This window comes from Microcaecilia unicolor, chromosome 2 (genome assembly GCF_901765095.1).
Source record: "Microcaecilia unicolor chromosome 2, aMicUni1.1, whole genome shotgun sequence".
Taxonomy (NCBI): Eukaryota; Metazoa; Chordata; class Amphibia; order Gymnophiona; family Siphonopidae; genus Microcaecilia; species Microcaecilia unicolor.
This window is the reverse complement of record NC_044032.1, coordinates 522,036,127-522,062,466: the sequence shown is the minus strand read 5'-3', so window position 1 is coordinate 522,062,466 and position 26,340 is coordinate 522,036,127. Positions and strand designations below refer to the sequence as shown.

At 41.9% G+C, this 26,340-nt stretch overlaps 1 protein-coding gene across 2 annotated transcripts in view; it reads left to right on the top strand.

Moving 5' to 3' along the window:
* CCDC149 (coiled-coil domain containing 149) overlaps positions 1-26,340 on the top strand; it is a 179,857-nt gene that overhangs the window by 83,970 nt on the left and 69,547 nt on the right. For both annotated transcript variants that reach the window (XM_030191244.1, XM_030191243.1), the window contains exons 5-7: positions 7,465-7,581; positions 13,866-14,038; positions 15,118-15,190. In XM_030191244.1, the coding sequence (XP_030047104.1) occupies positions 7,465-7,581; positions 13,866-14,038; positions 15,118-15,190 (363 nt within the window). The remainder of the gene's footprint in view (positions 1-7,464; positions 7,582-13,865; positions 14,039-15,117; positions 15,191-26,340) is intronic.

Sequence of the window (26,340 nt, the reverse complement as noted above, 5' to 3'; positions counted from 1 at the left end):
ATATTGTGCTAACTGATGAATATTAGTGGTTAGCTGGCTAAATTTATTTTATTTATTTGGATTTTGCTCACACCTTTTTCAGTAGTAGCTCATGGTGAGTTACTTTCAGGTACACTGGGTATTTAACCAGCCAGGAGCCGTTCCTGGCCAATTAAATAGCACTGAATATCGTCCTGTTTGTGCATAAGTATAAATTACACCCTTATTCTGCCTATCTCTGCCCCCTCCCTCCCCCCCCCCCCCGGAATACCTATATTTAATAAAAGTAGCTGTTTTCTATTCTAAGCCTGAGCTTCCCAAATTTATTCATTCATTCATGGCATTTATACCCCACATTAGGCTGAAATAGAAACATGCATGAAACCTGCATTTGGGGAAAATAAAAATGAGAATGCTATAATGCTTTTGTATCACTCCATGGTGCGACCACACCTCGAATACTGTGTGTGGTTCTGGTTACCACAACTCAAAAAAGGTAGAGCAGAATTAGAAAAGGTACAGAAAAGGGCAACGAAAATGATAAAGGGGATATGACGACTTCCTTGTAACTCTGGGCAAGTCACTTAACCCTCCGTTGCCCCAGGTACAAACAAGTACCTGTATATACTATGTAAACCACTTTGAATGTAGTTGCTAAAACCACAGAAAGCCGGTATATCAAGTCCCATTCCCTTTCCCTATGAGGAAAAGCTAAAGCGGCTAGGGCTCTTCAGCTTGGAGAAGAGATGGCTGAGAGGTCTATAAAATACTGAGTGGAACAGGTAGACATGAATTTCCAAAAATACTAGGACCAGGGGACACAAAATGAAGATACTAAGTAGTAAAGCAAAGTGTAGAAAATATTTCTTCACTTAACATGTAATTAAACTCTGGAATTTGTTGCAAGAGAATGTGGTAAAAGCAGGTAGCGTATCTGGTTTTAAAAAGGTTTGAATAATTTCCTAAAAGAAAAGTTCATAAGCCATTATTAAGATGGACTTGAGCAAATCCACTGCTTATTTCTAGGATAAGCAGCAAAAAATCTCTTTTACTTTTCTGGGATCTTGCCAGATACATGTGACCTGGATTAGCCACTGTTGGAAGCAGGATACTGTCCCAGTTGGGTGCTCAATAGGATGTCATTGCCCTGCACTGCCCAGAGGTTGCACACTTTGTGTGGGTACGTGAATTGGGGGTCGCAACCACAAAGATTGGCGAGCACTGTTCTGAGCACTGATGTTAATATGCACATATGCCCAGCCAGTTTTATAAGAGCCTACCTGAGTGCATGAAAACATAAGAACTGCCATAATGGGTCAGACCAAAGGTCCATCTAGCCTAGTATCTTGCTTCCAATTGCGGTCAGTCCAGGTCACAGGTACCTAAATATCTCAAAGAGTAGCAAGATTGTATGCTACTGACCTCACAGATAAGTAGCACCTTTTGCTGTGTCTGCCTTACCACATCCTCCAGCAACAAGTTCCAGAGTTTAGCTATTCATTGAAAGAATATTTCCTACTGTTTATTTTAAAGGTATTGATTCACATTTACCCATCCTACCCCACTTAGGATTTTGTAGACCTCAGCCATCTGTTCTCCAAGGTGAAGAACCCAAACCTCCTAAAACCTTTCCTTGTATGAGAGTTGTTCCATCTTCTTAATCATTTTGGTCGTCTTTCTCTGTACCTTTTCCAGTTCTGCTATATCTTTTTTTGAGATGCACGATTAGGGCAGGATTAATTGGCTCCGTCTCCTCCCTCCCTCCCTCTCTCTCTCTTCTTTACCAGGGCAAAAATCTGCCTTGGGAGCCATTGGATTAGCACATCTGAGAGGGTTCCTCCTAAACAAACATTTGGGCCCTAGGCATGACCAGAATTGCATACAATCCTCAAGATGCAGTCTCACCATGGAGCTTTTCTATTCCTTTTCTAATAATTCCTAACATTCTGTTTGCTTGTTTGGCTGCCGCCCCACATTTAGTTGAAGGTTTCAATGTAGTACTACTGTCCAAGATGACTCCTAGATCATTTTCTTGGGTGGTGACTCCTAATGTGGAACTTAGTATCATGTAGCTGTGATTTGGATTATTCTTCCCATGTGCATCATGTGATTTAATAACTTGGAATAGTTTTGTGTCATCTGCATTGTTCCCATTTACTGGTTATTTATAAATATGTTAAAAAGCACTGGTCTCAGTACAGATACATGCGGTACTCCACTGTTCACATTGAGTGAACTATCCATTTATCCCCACTCCCTGTTTTTGTTTTGTCTTTTATCCAGCTCTTAATCCACAACAGAACATTTCGCCTATCCCATGGCTTTTTAACTTTCTCAGGAATCTCTCATTGAGGGACTTTGTCTAAAGCTTTCTGAAAATCTAGACACAATACATCAACCAGCTCACCTTTATCCACATGTTTATTCACGCCTTCAAAAAAATGTAGCAAACTGGTAAGGCAAGACTTCACTTGGTTGAATCCATGTTGAGGCCGTCCCGTTAAGCATGTTTGTCTGTGTGTTCAGTAATTTTGTATTTTGTAATAGTTTCTGCAATTTTGCCTGGCACTGACGTCAGTCTCACTGGTCTGCAATTTTCCGGTCACCCCATGAAACTCTTATTAAAAATTGGCATTACATTAGCCATTTTCCAATCTTCAGGTATCATACATGGTTTTAATGACAAGTTATAGATTACTGATAGTAGATCAGCAATTTCATTTTTTAGTTATTTACCATCCAGTCCAGATTGTCAAGTGGCTTAAAAATGAACCCTCTTCACTGTTTGGAAATCTTTAGAGCTATAGATTAATACTAAATTCAGTTTAGAAAAAAATATTGTGCACTAAACACAGCGCTCCTGTGTTCTTGAGCCACTTCAGTAGCTGCTCTCCTATCTCCCAGTGGAATTGAGACCTGCTTCTAGCGATGTCCTAATTTCATTTATGGACATTTTAAAGAGGAGGTTGAAGGATTTCCCAGAAGACATAACAATCCCCTGGGTATGATGTACTTTTTAATAAGGAAAAGCCATTTCTTTGCTGATTTATTCTTCCCTTGGGAGTGAAATTTTGTTTTGGCTTGCATTTCCTCGGTTTGCCACTAGAGAGCTGCCAAAGACAGCTGAAGAAGGTTGAATGTGACTGTCTCTCTTTCACCTAACCTGAGTTGTATAGATCTTAGAGCTGAATTATGACTTGGAAAATTTCAGATGTACAGAGAGAGAATTTGTAATGAGAGATGGGGTTGGGGATTCGTTAAATAAAAGGATGAACTATCACAGTTTATTTGCTATTTCACTGGCACACTTGGAGTATAATTTCTGGTATATCAAATTCAAACTGTCCTGTGAATGAATTTTATCAAAGCCCCAAACTGGAATACTTTTTTGCAATATTGGGAATCAGTGACTCCCAGGATGAAATCCAATTTCTGTTCGCTGATTGACTTTTAGGAAAATCCTCGTCTCTCATAAATCTTTCATCAGGTAGATTAAATCACATTTGATGGTAGAACAATTATTGATTTGCCATCAAGATTGTCTTGATAAGCAATGGATTGTCCTTGAGATGTGAAAGGCTTGCTTTAAGTATTCTAACAAGAACGGAAAAGAATTTACAGTCCTAGATTAGTTAATAAGTAGACTTTGGCAAGGTAATTCCTCATCTCACTTTTTAGTAGCTATCTTTTTCTTCCGCTCAGAGCAGGCCCAAGGGTATTCAGTGCCCTAGGTGAACCACCAACCCTGTCCCCCCTTTATGGCAAGCCTTTTACCCTCCCTAGGCTTCTTCTTAGTTCAGCATCTCTCCTTTCCTTTCCTATCTCCCCAGATATCCTTTTCTTGTTTTGATCCCTCACCCAGGTGTCCAACTTATCTGACCTTCCCTCCCCCTCTCCCCTCCCCCCAGATCTCCACCATCCAGGGCCGCCAAGAAGGGGGGGGGGGCAAAATTCCCTGTGCCCGGCCTCTGAAGAGGGCCCAGCACCAGGCTTTCGGAGGGCGCTGACAATTTGTTCCTGCAGTAAAAAAATCTCTTCCTCCCCGCAGGTCTCACCTACAGGATTGTGCAGGCGGCAGTGATTCACAGACAGAGGCCGTCTCTGTGGCCTTCCATCTGCCGCATCCCACCCTTTCTACTGCAGCTTCCTGTTTAGCCACCATCTCCCCCCCTCCCCCCCATTTCCTTCACCCACCCCAAGCCTGCATTCAACTGAAGTGGAATAAAGTGTAAAGTCTTTGAGAAAGTTTCACAGGTTCGATACACTGCCTTTCTGTGGTACAACCAAAGCGGATTACTTTTATTATATACAGGCACTTTCTCTGTCTGTACTGGGCTCACAATCTAAATTTTTGTACCTGGGGCAAGTGACTTGTCCAGCATCACAGGGAGCCACAATGAGAATCTAACCCAGTTCCCAAGGTTCTTAGCCTACAGTCTACATGCACTCAAGGCTTGCTGTGTCCCACCCCCTCGCAAGCTTCCTGTCAGAGGGGGTGTGGGACATGGCAAGCCTTGAGCACTGGGTTCTCAAATGTCTGCTGCTGTCTTGATGGCCACCCTAGGCAAACACCTAGTATGTCTAAGAAGAGACGCAGAGAGAGAGAGCAATCCTGGACAGAAGGGGGAGAAGAGGAGAGAGATGGAAACCCTGTAGGGAGGGAGAGAGACAGACTCTGTGGGCCCTGAATGGGAGAAGCAGAGAAAAGAGAGAGTCTCTCTCTCTCTCTCTCTTTCTCTCTCTCTCTCTCACACACACACACCCCCAGAGGGAGGGGGGGACATGGACACACACAGGACTAAGGGGGAGGACATGGACACAAACATACACACATATGACTGGGGGGGGAGAGAGACCCTGGAGGAAGGGAGAGGTCATGGCTGGGGGTTGAGGATTGCAGGAGTAAGGGGAGAGAAGAGGAAGTGGACATGGGGAGGGAGAGAGACGGAGAAGAGGTGCTGTGCATGGGGGGAACATAGCACAGGAGTGATACTGGATACAAGGGGAGGGACAGCAGCACACAGCGGGGATGCTGGTCAGACTAAGATAGGAACACAGAAGAGAGAGTGAACATAGGGCAGGATTGGGACAGGGACACAGAGGGAAGATTCTGCACAGGATGGATAGAGATGCAGATGAAAGATGGATAATGGACATAGAGAAAAAAAGCTTGAGACAAGTACATAGTATCTCTAAGGGAGTGGAAGGGATAATAGATGAGTTGGATAGGCAATATATGGTCTTTATATGTTTTCATTTTTTTCGCTGTTTTTATGTTTCTATATCTAAGAGGGCAGTTTTCAAAGGGTTTTAGCCATGTATACCCACATAAATGTTTTTAAATTCCCCCCTCCCTCACTGTAGGTGAAAATAATAATGTTCACAGGAAGCACATGACCTCCATGCTGCCACTCCTGGCCATCCTTCAGCATCACAATGAACACTGACGTCATCTCCTGCTTTCTTTGGAGCTCCATTTTTTCCAGGCCACAACCCACAGTTTGGGAAGCCCTGTCCTATCCCAGCCACACCCCATTACTTCCCAGTGGAGAAAAGTGTGTGTCTCTGAATAGATATAAATAGATAGGAGTGTATGTGGATGGAGGGGGGAGATCAGCTTCCTGGTGTTTTGGGTGCTGGTATTTGTTGGTTGCACCGACCACTCATGCAGATCTATTACAAAGATGGCTTTACAGGATCATCAGTTCTCATTAGAGCCAAGTTAAATGATTGTTGTCTCCTAGTGCTGTTTAATTATTACATATGGTATTTTATGAGGTATTAACAATGTCCAGATATGAAATGAGACCGCTGGGGCTTGATAGCTGTATTTCCTTAGGAAATGGAACAAGGTATAGGCTGGATTATATCGACCCTAGTGCAGTGCTTATCAATTGTTTCTGTGGCTGCACCCCCTGGTGGCATGGGCCAGGGATGTCCTTGGAGAGTCCACCCAGGTCATGACCCCCAAAAGCAGGTTTCATGACCCCATTTGGTGTTCTGACCTACAGTTTGGGAAGTTCTGCCTTAGTGCTTCAAGGGCACGAGACTCTTAAATCTCACTGACTTGTAACTGTTTATGTTCATGTGAATGCTGTGTTCATCTGGGGTGCATACTTTTAAACGTTATCCTTTTTTTGTAGTAGTTTGGGTCCCATTTTGCTCTAAATCTGGCCTTTGTGATATGGTAGAGTTGTGTGTTTTACTTTCTAGCATTATTTTTTATGTGGATTTTGATGGAATTGCTTTCTATGCAATACAAGGGCATTGAATCTGCTTGTTCCCCCTCTTTTTATCATCTGATGTCTGCCTTAATGCAGAAGCAGCTCTAACAGCAGACAAGTAGAACTCACAGCTTAATGCAGAAGGTTAGAAGTGTAAAAATGTCATTTAGAGGCTGAGGCTAGGAAAGGCCTCCTGCTTCATTCTGTATCTTGTTTTCTATTTTGATGGGTACTGTGGATCTCAGAGGAGCAGTGAAGAAACTTGGAACAAGTACAAAAGTGACTGCAGCACAGAAACTGAGAGATGAGAAGTAGATAGTGCAAGCTGCTTGTTGTTTTTTTCTGAAAATTAAGTTTGGGCTATGTAGAGGGTCCTGTGCTACTATGCAAGTTTGCTTAATTTCATATATGAGAGCCAGACATATTATAGATAGGTCTGGGGGAAGAAATTGCCTTTAGAACGTAAGCTGCCAAAGGAACCTGTAGGGCAGAGGTGGGCAATCTAGGGCCTTGAGGGCTGCAACCCAGTTGGGTTTTCAGGATTTCCCCAACGAATATGCATGTGAGCTATCTGTATACAATGGAAGCACTGCATGCAAATAGATCTCATGCATATTCATTGGGGAAATCCTGAAAACCCGACTGGGTTGTGACCCTCGAGGACCGAGGTTGCCCACCCCTGCTATAGGGCGTGCAGACAGAAAATTTTCATTCCGTGCCATTCGCCTATAGTTTCTAGGAGTGTTCAGTTTTATTCTAATTCTGTCTTCATTTAGAGTGCATAGTCTTTCAAAAGAACACATATTATTTAGCAAGGGTGCGTACGCGAACCCTCACACATGCACACACTATCAGGAAAGAGTATGCACAGTTCCTGAAGAGTGCACACTCCTTTGAAAGAGTGCACATTATTGACTGCTCATTTTTGTTTGCCAGCAATGTGAATTGACATGGGATATGTTTAAATGCATTCAGATCCTTAGGGACCTGTATTGCGCATGTGATTTTGGCAGCTATTCTCAGAACAAATTCTTCCCATCGATTTACAGTATGGCTTAAGCCACGTGATTGGTGTGACTATATAGTGCTTTGGAGAACTGAAGTCACTATTCTATCACACTTTCCTATGAATTCTGAAATTCTGTGAGCAAAATGAGGCTGTGAATTTCCCAGACTATTAGAGCTCTTTGTTGCGGTCTCACCCGCCTTAAAAGCTGCCTGCCTGACACTGTGTCCCACGTATTTTCTGTGTGTCCTGTAGCTCCTGCGAATGACAATAGCAAAGCAGAGGCTTGGGGATGAAGAAGTTGGAGCGCGACACTTTGCAGCCCATGAACGGGAAGATCTCGTCCAGCAGCTGGAGAAAGCGCGGGAACAGGTGATGATCGTGTAACAGTGGGACACTGTGATCCAATGTGCTGTACGAATTTAATGGGATACCAGAGAAAATCAGGGCATAGGATTTATACATCCATTGATTAGATTTTAGTCATAACACTTGTTTTTAACTGTTGTGAAGAGCACTGTGGAAACTGTCCTTGCTGCTGCAGGCTCCGAAAGGTATGTTTTACCCTCAGATTATGCCCAGGTTTCCAATTGAAAATACTTATGTGCTTTCATATTGAAGTCATCTTAGGGAAGAGTACTACCAAAAGATCTATACTTTTTTTTCCAACCCATTTTTACTTTTTCTAAACCATTTACTCCCTTGGCCTAATGCTCTCCTAGGAACATCTCTGCTCCAGGGCCAGTGCCGTAGCGAGGGTGCCTGACACCCGGGGCGGGTCGCCGCTGCGCACCCCCTCCCCCCCCGAAACGCACCCTACCTTTCAGCGGGGTGCACGTCACTGGGAGCTGCGTCGGCTCTGTTGCTTCCCTGCTTTCTCTGCCCCGGAACAGGAAGTAACCTGTTCCGGGGCAGAAAGAGCAGGGAACCAGTGAGCTGACACCCCCCCAGCGCGTGCACCCGGGGCAGACCGCCCCCCTTCCTACGCCACTGTCCAGGGCAATTAAAAGTTGGGTATTGTGTAGCAGTGGTTGGGCTGTTTGAAAAAATACAGTCCACAAAAGCAGAATACACATCTAATAGTTAAAAAGGCTTTTATTCTTGCTATTTTAAAACACACTCGATGTGGCCAAGTTTCACCTCTCTAGAGGCTGTGTCAAGGATTATCATTTGTGTGGTGAAACATAAAAAGCACATGTGTATTAAAAATAAATAATAAACCATAAAATAAAATACTGTCTCAAAATTAACATAGACGTTAAAGACAAGATTATCAATTTCCAATAGAGACATACTAATAATTGATATAATTCAAAAATGTTAATACATAATTAATATTAATTATGTTAAAAAGCACAAATTCTCAACACTTATAGATTCAAAGGCGCAAGATAAAAACAAAGCACAAAGAATATGTTAATTAAATCATAGACATCTAAACATTAAAATCCAAATGATACCTAAGTAAAACTCAAAATCAGTATTGAAAGTTAAAACATTAAAAGGAACACATACCTATTAGGGTCCCAAAAGGCACAAACACCTAATAGTTTATAGTTGTAACAATAAGAACAGCTCAGCCTAAAAACAGAAAAAAAAGGACATCAATATAAGAAATTAAATAAGAGAGCCATGTCAAAAGATAAATATGGAAGCACAAAATACTTGCAGCTAAAAGCAGGATAAAGAGAGCGTCTCCTCCTTTCTTAGTGGTGGCACAGTTGCACTCCGTATACTATTGAGTTATGGTTTCAGCCGAAAATGCAATGGCATTTTCAGCTGAAACCAAAACCTGGATTTCAGGCTGGTTTCAGTGATGAATCCAAAACTAAAATTTGGTTGGCCTCTATTACTCTCTTTAAGTGTGATTCTGTATAGGTTGATTGGATTGGAAAACGAATATCCAAGTCGGGACATTTATGATTTACAATTTGTTTACCGTTTCTAATTCAACTGAATGTACAGCCCTTCTTTAAAAAAATACATTTCAGGCCATGTGTAGCTGTTAGATGGGCTTTGTACATTTAAGTAACAGCATTTACACATATCAGTAGCAAATTTTATTACCTATGTGTGTTAAGTGTAGGATTTTCCAAACCTGTAAACCCAGGAAAGCTAATCAAGAAGCTGAACTGAAAAACTCAATTTTGTAGCTATTTGAGATAGTTCTTGATCACCAGAGAGGTAAGCACAAATCTTCCCTCAATCACTCTTCCCAACCCCAGGTCCAAACAAGCAATTAGCTGACATCACCTTGGAGCAGATGTAAATGCTGAGGGGAAGGGGAAGTTTTTTTAAGCCTATATACATTAGAATATAAGAACTTAAAAATTGCCATACTGAGTCAGACCAAAGGTTCATCAAGGTCAATATCCTGTTTCCACCAATGGCCAATCCAGGTCCAAGTCCCTGGCAGAATCAAAAGGTAGCTAGATTCATGCTACTTACCCTCAGGCATGACTTTCCCCAATTATACAGTACCTTAGTACTGTCCTCCAAGAATTAGTCCAGACTTTTTTTTTTAAACCTAGCTATGCTAACTTTACCACATTCTCTGACAGCAAGTTCTAGACCTTATGCATTGAGCAAAAAAAAAAAAAATTCTCTTATTTGTTTTAAATGTACTACTTAGTAACTTCATGGCCTGTCTCCTAGTCTTTTCACTTTCTGAAAGAGTAAACAACCGATTCGTCTGTGCCATTCCACTCAGGATTTTGTAGGCCTTTATCATATCTTCCTCAACCATCTCTTTTCCAAACTGAAGAACCTTAACTTCTTCAGACATCCTTGATATGGGAGTCATTAAATCTCCCTTATCATTTTGATTGCCCTTTTCTGTATCTTTTCCACTGTATCTTTGCATTGCAATGTGGTGACCAGACGTGCATACATTGCTGAGCTCAAGATGCAATTGCACATGAGTGTTACAGAGGCATTATTATGATCTAATATTCTGTTTGCTGTCCTGGTCACTGCCACACACTGAGCAGAGAATTTCAACATATTGCCCATAATGATGCTTGGATCCATTTTCTGGGAGGCAACTCCTAATGTGGAATGTAGCATTATGTATCTTTTTTTTTTTTACATCTGTGTATTGAAGCATAACATGCTGGTGCAATACAGAAAAGAGATGTGGAATCAACATAGAAATGTAAAAACAAGTACAAAAGCTGTTAAATCAAGGTCAAATACAAACTGTACTGCTCCAGCATGATTCTTTTACTTGCAAATACCCCATCATACATACCACATACATCCATACAACATTCATACCGGTATATGGGATGCTCAGCAGCTCACCAAGGAGGATGGTAGCGTGTATCAATACAACAGACGTCAGATATCATTCAGCAATGGGTGGCCATAGAAAGCATGGCTATATCATCATCAAAATCGAAATAGTAATATATAGCAAAGGGACAAATCCAGCACTGAGTGGGCTTATTTAAGGAATTGGTTGACCATCTGAGGAGAGCAGGTTAAGAAGATGGTCCCAAAGTTGCCTATAGTTTACCCATTCTATCTTGGGCTTCTCACAATAATATCTTAATTCAAAGGCAGCCATCTCTTGCCTGCGAGCTACCCAAACTTGATATAAAGGAGAGAATGTAGATGACCAACAAAATAGCAATGTACAAGAATTTCCTGGATTCCAGTGGGACATGTTGATCTATAAAAACCTGCTCGTTCCTCAAGAGCAAAGCCTTTAGGTTCCATTCTAATGTGGTTTGGAGAGCCATTCAGAACAGCAAAAACCTTATTCCAAATGGTCTGATCAGAGCAGTCCAAACACATGTGAAGAAGCTACCCAGCAAAGCTGAGCACCTCACAATCAGATTGGAAGACCATAAACCCAATTGAGCCCCACTGTCTCTGGTCAAGTGTGCTCTATGGAGAATTTTAAATTGTGTTTCCTGCAACACAACATCCTTGACATGGCTGTACAAACTAAGAAATTGGGTTTTAATACCATGCCCCAAAACTTTTGTGTCTAAATCCTGGGATCAAACCTGCGCAAGCTGTTGAGGGACGACATCTGCTCCCAAATTCCTTCCCAGCCGATACCAATAAGAGAGCTTGTTAAGATCAGCGGGGTAGTGCAAAGGTGTTTGGTAAGGCTACCAGTCTCCCAACCATCATCACAGGCTGTACGTAGTGTATTATAATAATGGCGCAGTTGCAAATATGGATAAAAATATGTGGGTGTTTCTGCAACTGGGCAAAAGAGGGAAACTAGCCGCCACCTTCTTGCAGCACATTTCCTATGGTCAAAAAAGCCCTCCTGCGCCCAGGAATGAAAAGCAGGGTGGTGTAACACGGGGGAAAACTTCGGATTCAAAATGATAGGCAGAAATGGTGATATCTTAATGTTTCTACGTTCAAGAGCTCACTACCACCTCCTTGCCTGTCAGAAGGGCTATATTTTAGGGCATTATGTAGTTTGAGTTATTATTTTCTATGTACATCACTTTGCACTTGTCCACATTTAATTTCATCTGTAATTTGGGTTCCCAGTCTCATAAGATCCTCCTGCAAGTTCTCAATCTGCTTGCAAAATAGGAAACAGACTTAAAATTTTAATGACTGCTCAAAGCACACTCAGAACACCCCCCCCCCCCCGCCACATACACAACACACACTTCATATTTGCATGTTGTATGCATTCACATATAGACAGTGCCTCTTCTAATATGTACTTCTTACATGTGAATGTTGATTTACACATGTACATTTTTTGTACATGCCACTCAACCCTTAGCAGTAATACCACTTGGGGTCAAGTGGTGCCATTTTGAATCCAAGTGCCATTGGTGTATTAGTGTACAGATTTTGCTCCTGCCCCCCACTACCAACCAGGAAGATCCCTGCTAGGTGATGGGGTGGGGGGGATCAGGGGTTCTAGTGTGGTTAAGGCAATGGCCCTCTAAAAGATTACAGGCCTTTGGATTACTGTGGCTAGGAACATGGATCGCATGAGCTAGTAACCTGTGGTACTGTGGTATTACAGAGTTATTGAGTACTTAGTAAATTTTTGCTGTGGTAAAAATGGGATTTATTTTACAACAGCTTAGTAAGTACTCATAGTTATAAGAACATAAGAATAGCCATACTGGATCAGACCAATGGTCCATGTAGCCCAGTATCCTGCTTCCAGCAGTGGCCAATCAAGGTCACAAGTACCTGGCAGAAACCCAAATAGTAGCAGCATTCCATTCTACCAATCCCAGGGCAAGCAGTGGCTTCCCCCATGTCCATCTCAATAACAGACTATGGACTTTTCCTCCAGGAACTTGCCCAAACTTTTTTTAAACCCAGATAATGTAACTGCTGTTACCACATCCTCTGGCAGCCAAGTGTCAAAGTCAGTCTTAGGGTAGATGCCCCCCCGGGCCTGCGCACCCCCCCTCCAGGCCCGCACCCCCTCCCCTGGGCATACTTACTTGCTTGTCTTCTCTCCTGCTAGCTCCACTCTGCTGCACAGTTCCTGCTTCCTGCCACGTCCAAACAGGAAGTATTACACAGGAGGCGGGACTTGGTAGGACGAAGGACCTGTGGCCAGCAGAGCAGAGTTAATGCACTGGGCGGGTGCTGGGCCCCCCTTGGAGGCCAGGCCCTGAGAAAGTTTGCCCCCCCCCCCTCTCGTCAGCCCTGCCGTCAACGAGTTCCAGAGCTTAACTATTTGTTGAGTGAAAAAATATGTCCTACTATTTGTTTTAAAAGTATTTCCATGTAATTCATCAGGGCCGGTTTTTAGACATGCTGGGGCCCAGAGCAGAAATTAAGGAGGGGGCCCCTGATTCCCTCTCCTCTCTTCCCCTCAATCTCTCCACCTGCCATTGGTACCACATAGTCCGGGCATCTCTTACCCTTCTCCCCACCATGTTCTGTCTCCCTCCCTTCCCCTCACCTTCCCGGTCTTCTTTAAAATTTATTTCCCTTTTCAGACAGGCCCTGGCGTGGCAGCCATCCTCACAAACTGCCTGAAGTTGTCCTGAAACTTTCCTTCTGCCACGTTCCACCCAGGTGGAAACATGAAGTTGCATCAGAGGGGGTGCAGATCACGATAGAAGAAAAGCTTCAGGGCAGCCGCAGGCAGCTTGTGAGGATAGCGCCCACACTGGGGCATCTCTGACAAGGGGAATTGATTTTTAAAAGAGATCAGAAAGGTGAGAGGAGGAGACAGACTGTGGTGGTTTGCCCCCCACCCACCCACCCTAACTCCAGTGCTGAATTTCATTGAGTGCCTACTGGTCTTTGTAGTTTGTTTGTTTGTTTGTTTTTTTGAAAGAGTGAAAAATCAATTCAATTCTACCCATTCTACACCACTCAGGATTTTATAGACCTTGATCATATTCCCCCTCAGCTGTCTCTTTTCCAAGCTGAGGAGCCCTAACCTCTTTAGCCTTTCCTTATATGGGAGGTGTTCCACCCCCTTTATCATTTTAGTTGCTCTTCTTTGAACCTTTAATAATTCCACTATATCTTTTTTGAGATACAGCGACCAGAATTGAACACAATACCCAAGGTGAGGTCCAATCTGAGTTGTTGTAGACTCCTTTTATTCAGGGATAGACCTCTTTTGCCAGCTCTGGAGAATATTCTTCTTACCTACTGTACACCCACATAAATTGTGATGCTTCATTTTGCTACAGATAGAAGCAGTGGAGCATGATCTGCAGGCATCTGTGGATGAACTTCAAGATGTTAAACAAGAACGGTCTTTCTACCATGACAAGGCTGACCGACTTAACCAGGAAATCAACCACATCTTGGGAGGACATGAGAAACGCATTATTGATGTGGATGCTTTGTGCATGGAGAACAGGTTGGTGTTGGCTGAGTCACTAGTTTTTATCCTAGTGGCTTTCCGAAGACTTTCAAAATAAAGAACATTTAGAAAATTGGAAGAATTAAAACCTCATCCTGCCATTTGTTTGTAACCTAGAGCTTTAGTAATAAAATCTTGGTAGACTTTACAAAGAAGTATAGAAATCTTAAGACCTTGAGGTTTGCTTAGATATGAGCCTTTTATGACTCCAGAAATTATCCACTTAGTTTTATACTTAAATAACTTTTTTATGCAGTTATTGCACAGTTCATTTGCATGATGGCTTATGGATGATTCAGTTCTGAAGGGACAATATGAGCTAATACCTTCCTGCTGTCCATCAGCTTCTGAAAGAGTCGCTCTGAACTTTTGCATTCTCTTGCACTTGTCTCTTCCAGTGAAGGGGACACTTTAGAAGTTGAAAGGAATCTTCAACCCCATTGTAGATCTGCTGAAAAGATGGGGGGTGTTTTAGATTGGCAATATTTCTGTCTTAAAATTAAGATAAACTGCTAAAAGTTCTGACCTGGTTTTATAGTACAGAACACAAAGTTTGAGAACTGCTGTGCAGAGTGATTTCACTTAGTATGAAAGCTGTGTTATGAAACTCAACGTTGAGTTATAAAAAATATGAGATATCCCCATCTATGGCATATCGGTCCTCGCAAGTGACAGATATTGCGTCTGTTGAGAAGCTGTCTTATACCTTTGGGGATAAGAGTGATGTATATGATCGAGTATGGGGTAAATGTTGGAGATTCGGGGAGGGATATGTTAGATAATGGGTTATTTTGTGTACATTACTTGGGTAAAGAGGGTGGAACATTTATTGTAGCATTGCCTTACACATAGGGGCTCTTTTGCTAAAGCTTAGCGGATGCTAATGGACATTAGTGTGTGCTAAGTGCAACATGGCCCATAGGTATAAATGCTTAGTGTTTAGTATTTCAAAGTCAGTGAGTAATTGGGGGAGCAATGGGAAGGATTGGTACTTTTCCCATAAGAAGTGCATGGGATTGGGGGTGAACTGTGCCTGTGTAAAATGTTTCACTTTCTACTGGTTTAATATTTTATAGGTATTTACAAGAGAGACTGAAACAACTGCAAGAGGAAATCAGTCTGCTGAAAAGTAATATTGTCAAATACAAGGTGAAGTTAATATAATTTGGCATCAAGCTTTGTAAAAACTTAGGGCCCAATAGCCAGCAGCAATTAGTGTTTTGTTGACTGCTGCCGGCGATAAATCTGGAAATTCAATGCTGGGCCATATCCGGGCACCGGCATTGAATTTCCAGCTTTGCAGAGCTGGCTAACCCATTGTTGGTTAAGTGTGATATTTGGCACTTAACCAGCAGTAGGTTACCACATAAAGATAGGACTTACTTTTATGTGGTCTAATGTATGTGGTTAACCTGAATATTATCACTTAACTAGCCAAGTGCTGACTCTGCCCCTAAACACCCCAAAATAGCTGGTATTCAGTTTGGTGCTAACTGGTTATTTTCAGTGGCATTACCTTGAACAGGTGATTTAATAGGCCAGAGCCATTTCTGGCCAGTTAAATCATTTTGAATATCGATCCCTGAAAGTTAAGAACATAAGAATAGCCATATTGGGTCAATCCAATGGTCCATCTAGCCTAGTATCCTGTTTCCAACAGTGGCCAATCCAGGTCACAAGTACCTGACAGAAACCCAAATGGTAGCAACATTTCATGCTACCAATCCTGGGGCAAGCAGTGGTTACCTGCATGTCCATCTCAATAACAGACTATGGACTTTTTCTCCAGGGATATGTTGGAGGAGCTAAACACCATATATTGAGTTTTTCCTTATATGGTGCTTAGCCCCACCCAGTACATCCCAGAATGCATTGTGCAGGGCCTGGACGCCGTCATTTTGAAAGCAGTAGCGCCGAGACAGGCGAGAGTTGTTGCTCCTGCCCTCCTCAACTTTTCGTTAAAGTACCAGGGAGGGGTACGGAGTTGGGACAGGGAGCGGGTGTGTACGCACACACGGGGTGGGGGTGGGTGGGAAGGGGTCTGGTTCACTGAACCACCAGGGAAATTTTTTTTAAAGGATTTGGGGGGGGGGGGGCTGCAGGGAGAGCCACGGGGAAGGGGGGTCAGGGTCCACTGGACCACCAGGGAAATTTTAAAAACAAAAAGATTAATGGTGGAAGGGTGTAGTGGTCTACTGGACCACCAGGGAAATTTAAAAAAATATTCATGGGGGGGGGGGGGGGGGGGTGCTTGGCTTGGGGAGAGCCAGGAGCCCTTTGCAGCAGCCTACTTGTGTTTCCATGCTCTCCAACAGCTCCAGAGCAGCTGTAAAATTTGCTCATTAAATTATGGCTGCTCTGGAACTGTGCATCCCTTGGAATACTCATGCGGGGGGTTTGCGGTGGCTGCTAACGGCACACGTTAGAGCCACGGAAAACTCCTTTGTGCATTTCTAGCTAAATAACTGCTTTCTTTAGACTGGCTAGAACCAGTCTAAAGCAAACATTAACAGCGCTATAAGGTTTGTGCATCTGGCAGTAAATGGGTTAATTTTGCATGACAGGCATGAATCTCACTCTTAAGCCAGGGTATGTGTAGTATGGTCTCAGTCTCTCAAATTTAGTGCCTGCACTCGCTGTACTACTTTCATTTCGCCAAAGAGAGCTGCTTTCTGGAGTTCATAAGATATAACGTGTATAGGCAACTTATCCAGGTGTGCTTGGAAGTTCTTTTTGATCAAGCATGTGGCACCCAAAATGATGAGAAATATTTCAGTATCTCTGCCACATTTTCTTGGTCTTGGAAGCATTTCCTGGTACTTAAGGATCTTCCCCTTCTCCACGCGATTCACCGAGTAATCACTTGGAACCAACACCTTTGGTTTTTTTTTCTTTCTTTTAGCACTATATCTGGTTTTCTGGCATCCAGGTTTTTTTTATCAGTCAGGATGGGGATGTCTCAGGTGATCATAACCACATTTTTCTTAGGGTCATAATCCCAGTGCTTTCCCAGTACACAGATGATGTATTGCTTACAAAGTTTCTAGTGAATGAGACGTGCCACCTTGTTGTGCCTTTCTGTATAAAAGTTTTCCACCATCAGCACTTCACAGCCATCCACAAGATGAATAACTGTTTCTAGATATTTCTTACAGAATCTACAGATGTCTGTTGCACCAGTTTTTTTCAATGCTTGCTGTAAACCATCTCATCCATAATCCACTGTCCTGGGCTGCAGCTATCAATCGCTCATCCTTAGGTTTCAATTCACCTCTCCTTAACCATTCATGTGTCCGATGTTGATCAACGAATTTTTATTTATTTATTTTAGTTACATTTGTACCCCGCGCTTTCCCACTCATGGCAGGCTCAATGCGGCTTACATATACAGGTACTTATTTGTACCTGGGGCAATGAAGGGTTAAGTGACTTGCCCAGAGTCACAAGGAGCTGTGCCTGAAGTTGGAATCGAACTCAGTTCCTCAGGACCAGAGTCCACCACCCTAACCACTAGGCCACTCCTCCACTCCTGTAGTAACATTTTGTATTTCCCGCTGTACGTATGCATTTGCCTCTTGCTGTTTCTCCCCAGCTGATCCAGTTCCTTGAAGAGTTTTTTTTTTCTCTTCCTTTTAAAATTTTGTTGCTTCCTTCCCTTTTGGTACCGATGGATTTTCAACCATTCCTTCTACTCATCGGAATGCTTGTCCAAGTTTAATGAAGGAACTGGATTTGGAAGTTTTCTTTCATATTTCAACACCTTTTTTTCATTGGGATCTAATGATGCCATTAGGTAAGCCTGAAGGCCTATGATAGTAGATCAATAGGTGTACTCTATTTCTATGAGACCTATTCCTCCTTCAGCTCTAGGCATACACTGATTCTTATAGATGACCTCACACATCTAGTCTTTCAAGGTCTTTAAGCGGCCAGTCTACAATATCTAAGCTATATGAGAATGCAGGAAGTGCCAGTTGATTAATCTCAGTGATGTTCCTGCATTATAAAGGTCCCATTGGTCATTTGGAAAGGGATTTATTCTCTCTCTGTCTCCTGGTAGATCTGATCAAAGCCTCCTCTCTGACTCCATCCATGTGGGGTGATTTTGGCTGACTAGTTTATTTAACATTCAAGGGGAGGGAACCAATACACTTACCCATCAGTGACTGGTGGGAAAAATATCCATTTAAATTTTTCAACTTGCCTATCGAATCTGAAAAATTCTAAGGGTAAATTTTCGAAGGCTTGGTTGGGATCTGCATAGATAATAAAAAAAAGTACTGGTAATTTGGAGGGTAGAATGTCTGAATCAGCATACATGTATATCCCTGCTTCTCTTACACAAGGCACTTCAAACACTTTAAACCATGTCACTGCTGCCTCCTGCTATTCTCCATTTCCCTTTTGGTATCTTCCTCGCCTCTCCCAACCACATCGCCCTCTCGACGGATTATCAATGATGATGCATTTGACTCACTACTGCCTCTTCTTCCATCTCCGTCAAGTTTAGTGTCACCTAACTCTTTCCCGTTCTCTCCCCTGGTTCAAAAGCTGAACAGTTCTCTTTGCCAAGTCCTAGATAGTGTAGCCCATATTCAACCACTTTCATTTAAACGTAGGAATGCTGCTCCCTGGCTCTCTTCCTCCCTCAGACTTGGACATCGTTTGTGCTTGCTGCTATCAGTATAGAACTCTTTTACGCCAAGCAAAAAGAAATTTCATCTCTTGCTGCATCTGTAATGTGGCTTCTAAACCTCGGGCTCCTTTTCCAGCTCATCGAATCACTCGCTTTCTCTGGCTCCTTCCCGCCTTCTTATGATCCAGCAATCCTCTGCCTACCACTCTAGGCACCATTTGGGAGCAAAAGGTGCAAGCCTTGCATGCCTCTCTCCAAGCATCCTCTTCCCTCGCCCACACCCTTCCCATCCTCCTACACCTTCTCCATCTTCCCTCCGTTCACTTTCTCTTTTTTCCTCTTGGTCTGCCTTTACAGCACCATCACTGGTCTCCCTTAAGCATGCTTTTACTGCCACAAACCCTTCTGGTTCCGCCCTTGATCCATGAGCAGCATCTCTTTTCAAACATGTCTCCTCTCATACTCTACCTCTTCTCCTCCCCCTAATTCAGCTCAGCTTATCCACTGATCAGGTCATTTCTTGGAAACATGCCCTAATCACCCTGCTCCTTAAAAAACCCACTGTGGACCTGGCTAGCCCAGCCAGCTACAGGCCAATCCCGAGTCTTCCATTTTTTTTCTGAAAACGTTTAGAAAAACGTATCCATCACCTTACAGACTTCCTTGAAATTTCCTTTGCTGTTCATCCTTGTCAGGCCAGCTTCTGTAAAAGTCACAGTACAGAGACCCTCCTTACAGCACTCCATGATTCTATCAGATCATCTTTAGACCAGCGCTACTCAGTTGTAATAGTTTCCCTGGACTTATCATCTGCCTTTGATCTGGTTAACCACTCTCTTCTTTTATCACACCTTCATTCTGTCGGTATCACTTCCCAAATCTTTGCTCTTCTATACTTTCTTGTCCGATTCTTGATCAGTGTCCCTTTATATTTCACGACGCAGTCAAAATCCTTGAAGTACTTCCTTGAAGTACTATTTGATAGCCAACTCACTTTCAAACCACAGATCAATGCTGTTGTTAAATCCTCTTTCTTTTCACTTTTATTGTATATGCACTGTTCACTCCCTCTTCCCTCTCTCATCCATCCATGCCCTTCTCTTGACATTACTCACCTGGATTACTACAAACCACTGTATGCGGGTTTACCATTTTACTCTTTAAAACATCTTCAATTAGTGCAATCTACAGCAGTATGCAGACTTTATCATGCAAAACCTTTTGACCATATCATCTCTGCTTTACCAAGAATATTGGTTGCCTCTTTCCACACGCTTTCAATTTAAACTTCTCATCTTGGTGTTCATATCCGTCCTCCCAACTGCCTCAGACTACTTGTCTCGCCTCCTCATCCCCTACACACCCTCTTGTTCACTGTGCTCCACAAATGCTGGTTTGCTACAACTTCCCCCTCTTTCTGTCCTCCGTCTGAATTCTACACATGCATCAGCTATCAGCTATGTAAGTCCCAGACTTTTAAATGCTCTCCCCTCCCATCTTTGCTCTGAATCCACCTACACCAAATTCAAGTCTTCTCTTAAAACTCATTCTTTCTCTTTAGCCTATGGTACTCACCCCTAACTTCATTCTGCCTCCACTAGCAACATACCATTGTCTTTTTGTGAACCACTTTGAAGCCATATTTTGGCATATAAGGGGAGATGCTATATATGGTGCCTAAAAAATTGGCACTGATTTAATCGTGTTCTATAATTGGTGCCTAGATTTAGGCGCCAATTATAGAATATGCATAGTTGATATTTCAGTGCCTAAATCTACGCGCACCAGCGAAAATGTAGCGTAAATCCCAGCATGTAAATTTAGGTGCACTGGGCCATATTCTATAACTAGGTGCATAAATTTTGGAACATCCACGAAACGCCCATTTCCCTGCCTATAACCACACCCCTTTTTGCCTGCACGCAATGGAAGTTCGGCACACATCATTACAGAATATGCTTAGTGACTTTTGCACCTAAATTCTAATCAGTGCCAATTAGTGCTTATTATTGCTTATTAAGTGCTGTTATCCACGCTCATTAACTTGTTAAGTTACGTGCATTGTTATAGAATCCATGCCGATTTTGACGCACATCTGTCGGTGCGCTATATAGAATCCAGGGGATAGCAGTATGTCAAGCACCTGTAAATAAATAAATAAAAACATGCACATGCTTTTACTGCGGGCACTTTTTAACTACAGTAAAAAAGTGATATCCCGGGGTCAATTTAGAAGTGTGACTGAAACAGAGCTGGTGGTAATAAGAATTTTCTGCTATTTTATGCCTGGCAAAAATGCTTCATTGTAAAGAATGTGCACAGCTAGTCAACATACATACATTGTACATTCATTTTGAAACAGCTTGAATCACACGTACGTCTCGTCCACTAACAGTAGGGGTGTGCATAGAAAACATGTTAATTTCCTTTGTGTTTTCTTAATGTTTTTTATTTTGTGGTTTTATTTTTGCTTTGTTTTGGTTTTGTTATTTTTGCATGTGCAAAAAGTGAAAGAAAACAGTTACTAATTATATATTGGCTTATTTCTGTTCCTAATGAATTTCATTTCCACGGCCACTTAGTTCCACCCAGCCCAGGTGTGTTTAGTTCTGCTATGGTGCTTTTTTGGCTTAGTGTGTCTCTGAGTATAATGAGCAGATCTTTTTGCATTACCTACTCATTTATAGGCATCAGAGGCATAAGATCTTCTATTTCCAAGCAAACAGATGTGCAGCACCTTTGCCTGGTATCTTTGCCCATAATCCTTAATGTGCTGTTAATGATTCCTCTGCTTGTTACCAGAGTGCCTTGTGTTGTGATGCATTAGAATACTGTATTTTTGCACATATAAGCCGTGAATTTTCTGCCTTCGTGTAACCGTGCCTTTGCATAAGCCGCACCTATGTATTAGCTGCTGCTCAGGTGTGTGTGCACATTACTGTATGCAGAAAGCTCAAGCATGGGTGTTAATGTGAAGTGTACAGATGGCCACAAATTGAAGGTTATAAACATAGTAAGCAACACAGATGTGCATGTCCCTGAAAAAAAAAAAACTGAAAATTAAAAGTACACATATTTAGGTGCAGATGAACCGGTGCCGATGTGTGCTGACACTTCCGTTTTTGTCTGGGCATGTACACAAGAGTCATGCTTACCATAAAACCTTTGTGTGTATGTCCCAGGCATGTTCTCCCCCCCCCCCCCCCCCCCCCCATACACACTTTTGGTTTCCTAATGCAATTTAACTGCACATAACATTTGATAAACTTCACAGTCAAAATGTAAAAACATGTATAAGCTGCGGCTTATATGTGCGAAAATATGGTAGTGTTCCTTAAGCTGCTCTGAGAGTACTTCCATAGCCAGTTTGGTTTTCAGGACATTCACAGTGAATATGCCTCAGATGGATGTGCATGCAAGGACTAGTTTGAGGAACACAGCACTGGAAAACCAGGAGAAAACCATGTATGGGATAATACTAGCACAATTAGCACTGTGACTGTCTGCAGCCCTTTTTACCCTTTCCGGCCCAATGGAAGTGAAAAAGAAGAAGAATTATACACAAGGAGCTGAAAAAGATCTGTGTGGGCCAAAATAACTCTCTGAAAATTAAATGCAATTGGATGAAACTTGGGCATGAGGGAAAAACTGGTGAAAAGACTCATTGAGTTTGAAAATGGGCCAGATTGGGCTGGGAGTTCCAGAGAAATAAGCCCTTGCCCCTAAAAATGGCCCAGTGTATTTCTATCAGAGAAGCAATTTTAGCTTCTGCAACACAGAAACTTACATATAGTAAAACATAACAGCGACTTTTTTCAAACTGCCTCAACCCTGTTCTCTACCCTTGCCCATCCTATCTCCTCTTACACACATGCATGTACATTTGCAAACTCACAAGCAATACAGGCAGAGAGGCACAAAAAAACTAACACACATACCCCCACACCCACCAACTAACAATCATATATACATACATATACCCACGTACTGATATAGTGAAGTTGGAAAGAATTCCATGACCCATGTTCTTCATGCTTTCCTGTTTGGTTTCCATCATGGATGACCAAGTTGACAAAATATTTGAATAAACTTTTTAAGAACCAAGGAAATGTTTGTTTGTTTTTGTTTGTGCTTTTTTTTGCCCTTGTCCATTTTTGTATTTATTCTTTTCTTACTCTTCTGTCATTGAGGTTCTTTCTTCTCCATACCCCATGCTATTACCTTCCCCTTCTACCCTCTAGCCATGCTTTCTCAACCATATCCATCCGGTGTTTTTTCCTTCCTCCCTCTAGCCAATCGTTCTTCCAGCTTTTCTCTCCAAGTGCCTGCCTGCCTCTTTCATAGTTTCGTGGTAGCAGAGTGCAATCCTGAGCCATCCCAAGCAGGTTAGATTGAGAATGGGAGACCGCATGACATCAAAATGTTGAAGCCAGCTCAGCCCTGCCTCCCATGTGCAGCCGTCATCCCCGTACACCCAGAAAAGCAAATAGGTTTATCAGCTACTGCATCTATGTTGTCTAGGGCTGGCGAGAGACTGAGCCGGGGCAAGGCTGTTTTGTTGAATGCAGTGGCATATTATAAAAATACACTTAATTTTTGATTACTACTATCTCAAAGACAGGTATTGAATAATGAGGGAAGAGCTTCCTTCATTCAGAAGTTCTGTCCAGAATCAGTCTAATTGTGCCAACATTGTCCAGTTCTGTTGTATATATTTATTTCTTCTTCAAGTCTGTGTGGTTGTAAAAGACATTTAAAAAAAATCTTTATCTCCCGGCTATATGTTTTTATATAGATGAGTGTGGTTTTATTATGAAGGCAAACAGTACACCACCAAAATACAATAGCCAGCAGCACGCTATTAGCCACCAAGTTCATATAAAGTTAATTATGTTCAGTGGAAAATAAATCTGTTGGCTGCCTGCAATATGTGTATGGATGCCTGTTCTGGTGTGTGCATGTGATAATATTTGAATAACTGTCTGTACTTACGGCTATGATTTCTGAACATGCGGTATCATTAAAGGACAGACTCCTTGAAATGCCCAGTTGGGTTTGTTTGCTAACCTCATCTTTGTTAAATTTTTCAGACATATCCATCGACTTGCTCCCATAATGTTACTGAATTCTGTCTCACTATATTTTCAAATATAAGCCACATTGAACCCGAATTTGCTTGGGATAACGTGGGATATTAATGTCAATTTAAAAGCAAAATCTTTTATCCTCCACCTTTTAAGGCATTGCATATCCAACTGGATGGTGATGGCACAAGGAAAGTAAGTTTGGTCCAGTGAAGACTAACTCAAAATAACCTGTTCTTTAGCTGGGCTCTAATATTATCATATTGAAAATGTGACTATACCATGCGTTTGTAGTTATGTTCCACTAATAAATTAAATGATTAACTGGCTTTCTTGAAAGGACTATATAACCTTGGACGCATGACTAGGAACAAAAACACACACATATATACAATATCACAATTCCTGATGTACAGCCACAAAACAATCTTTTAGGGTAGATAGTGTTCACAATCAGCTCCTTTTATTATTGACCAGATAGAAGAGATAACGAGTTTTCAGTTTTGACATAATAATCACAAGATCAAAATATAAGAAAACCAATGGACTTCATTAGGGGCTTATAGCCCATTTAGTTAAGTTTCAACAAATGGAGGGATCTCTATGAAAACAAATATTTATTTTTATTATTTTGACTTATAAAACCACTTGTCCCTGAAACATGCTCAAAACAGACTAATCTATCTTTGTATCTAAAATTTAAACTTCTACAAATGAGATGAGGTGAAGATGTGATTCCATGTGCCCCAGTGAAAGAGTTTATTTTAATTCCATTTAATTTCAATATATTCCATCTTTATAACACTAGGCATCCCAAGGCAGATTACAACAACAGTTAACATGAACTCATCAGGAAGCAGGATTTCCTCACTGTGATTTGGCCATGTATTACTGTATTCTATAGAACAGTGTAGAAAAATGTGCATAAAATACACAGTTTATTACTGCTGTTTCTACCAGCTACAATAATTTTAAGCTGTTTTAGTGATATTCAGTTTTATTTCATGATATTTATATGTAGATATAGGATGCTTTCAAATAAATAAAAAAAAGCTGTCAAAAAAATCCCTTATCCTCCAGTTTTTAAGGCACTGCCTATACAACTGGAACAGATGTAGACTTTTTACAGATGGACCGCGCATAAGCAGTCTGTTATTACTACTAATTCTTATTTTTATAGCGCTACAAGACATACGCAGAGCTGTACATTGATTTTACTATTGTTTTCAATAGCATTTGCCATTGTTTTGAGTGAACTAAAATGGCGACAAGCTCCTCCCATTGGTGGCAAGCTCTCCCTTACTGGCTTCAGCCCCCATAATGGACTAAATAGGCTCATGCCATCTCCTGTTCTTAATCTAACTTCCTTGAGCCATCCCCTTTGGTCCTAGACTGTAGGCCCTTGCCTCAGTCCCAGGTTTCTATGCAACTGAAATTGTCACGCCTGGACCACAGACACTAGGTGCCAACATTTAGGCCAGTCCCACTTGAACTTGTCCACCCTTGATCTTGATTGTCTGTGATTTGCTATGTAGCAAAGGCCCCGTGAAATGTGGCTGATATGTTTCTTGTTCTGACAGAGAAACTTTCTCAGCAAGTAACAGATCTTGTCATGCTCCTTACATTTGATGTTTACGTGAGCTACATATTGAGCCATTTAGCCCTGAGTTGCCATATGCACTGAAAGCTGTTATAAAGATGGTCTTTTTGACAGTCTTCTACAGCTTTGAATGAGAATAGGATGCAAAGAAAATGATTTAAATGAGTGTCACTATGGTTATCTACTCCAAGTGTGATGTTAAATACACATTAGAGCTCTACACCATAGGGGGACACATTTTTTGGAGCTCCAGAAATAGTTTCAGAGCATTTTAAACCTACTGGTAGGGAGCTAGCTTGGCTGTAACAAAGTAATGTTACTACAGGCTGATAGACACAGGATGTTTTTCACTCAAGGCTCAATGTACTCCTAATCCCCATGTCAGACAGAGGATTGTACCTCCAGTAGGCAAACAGCAGCCAAGTGTCAGGGATTTTGTTTTAAAAACATATGCAACAGTATGTTATGTTTTTATTGTAGTATGTATTATGGAAACTGTAGATAAATACATTAATGATCTGCTGTTGTAAAAGAGATGGTTGGCCTCTATTCATACACTTTTGAGGCATTCCAAAAATTATTCAGAAGGGCCCAAGAAAAGATATTTGAACCATGCAGGATGTGTACTCCTTTTATATTCTCCTTTATCGGACTTCTATTCACCCACCTGAGGCCTGTGCCTGAATGGATTTACTTGTGCCCTAAATCCTGGCAGTCTTCCTTTTACTTGCTTGTTTGCCAAATTTTGCTGTGTTAGGAAAGTGTATTTTTTTCCCCACCATGGAAAATCATAGTTGTCAGCCCATGTCACGCTCTTTCCTTTTACTCTGTGATTCCATTCGAGAAATATCCAAAGCCTGTCCTGTTTCACAGGCCTATCCTGTCATGTGTAAAGAAACTGTGGCTCAGTTGATGCAGCACTTCTCTGTTTATAAGTGATTTTGCTAATTCTTTCCTATTGGAGAAGGATCCCAATGCT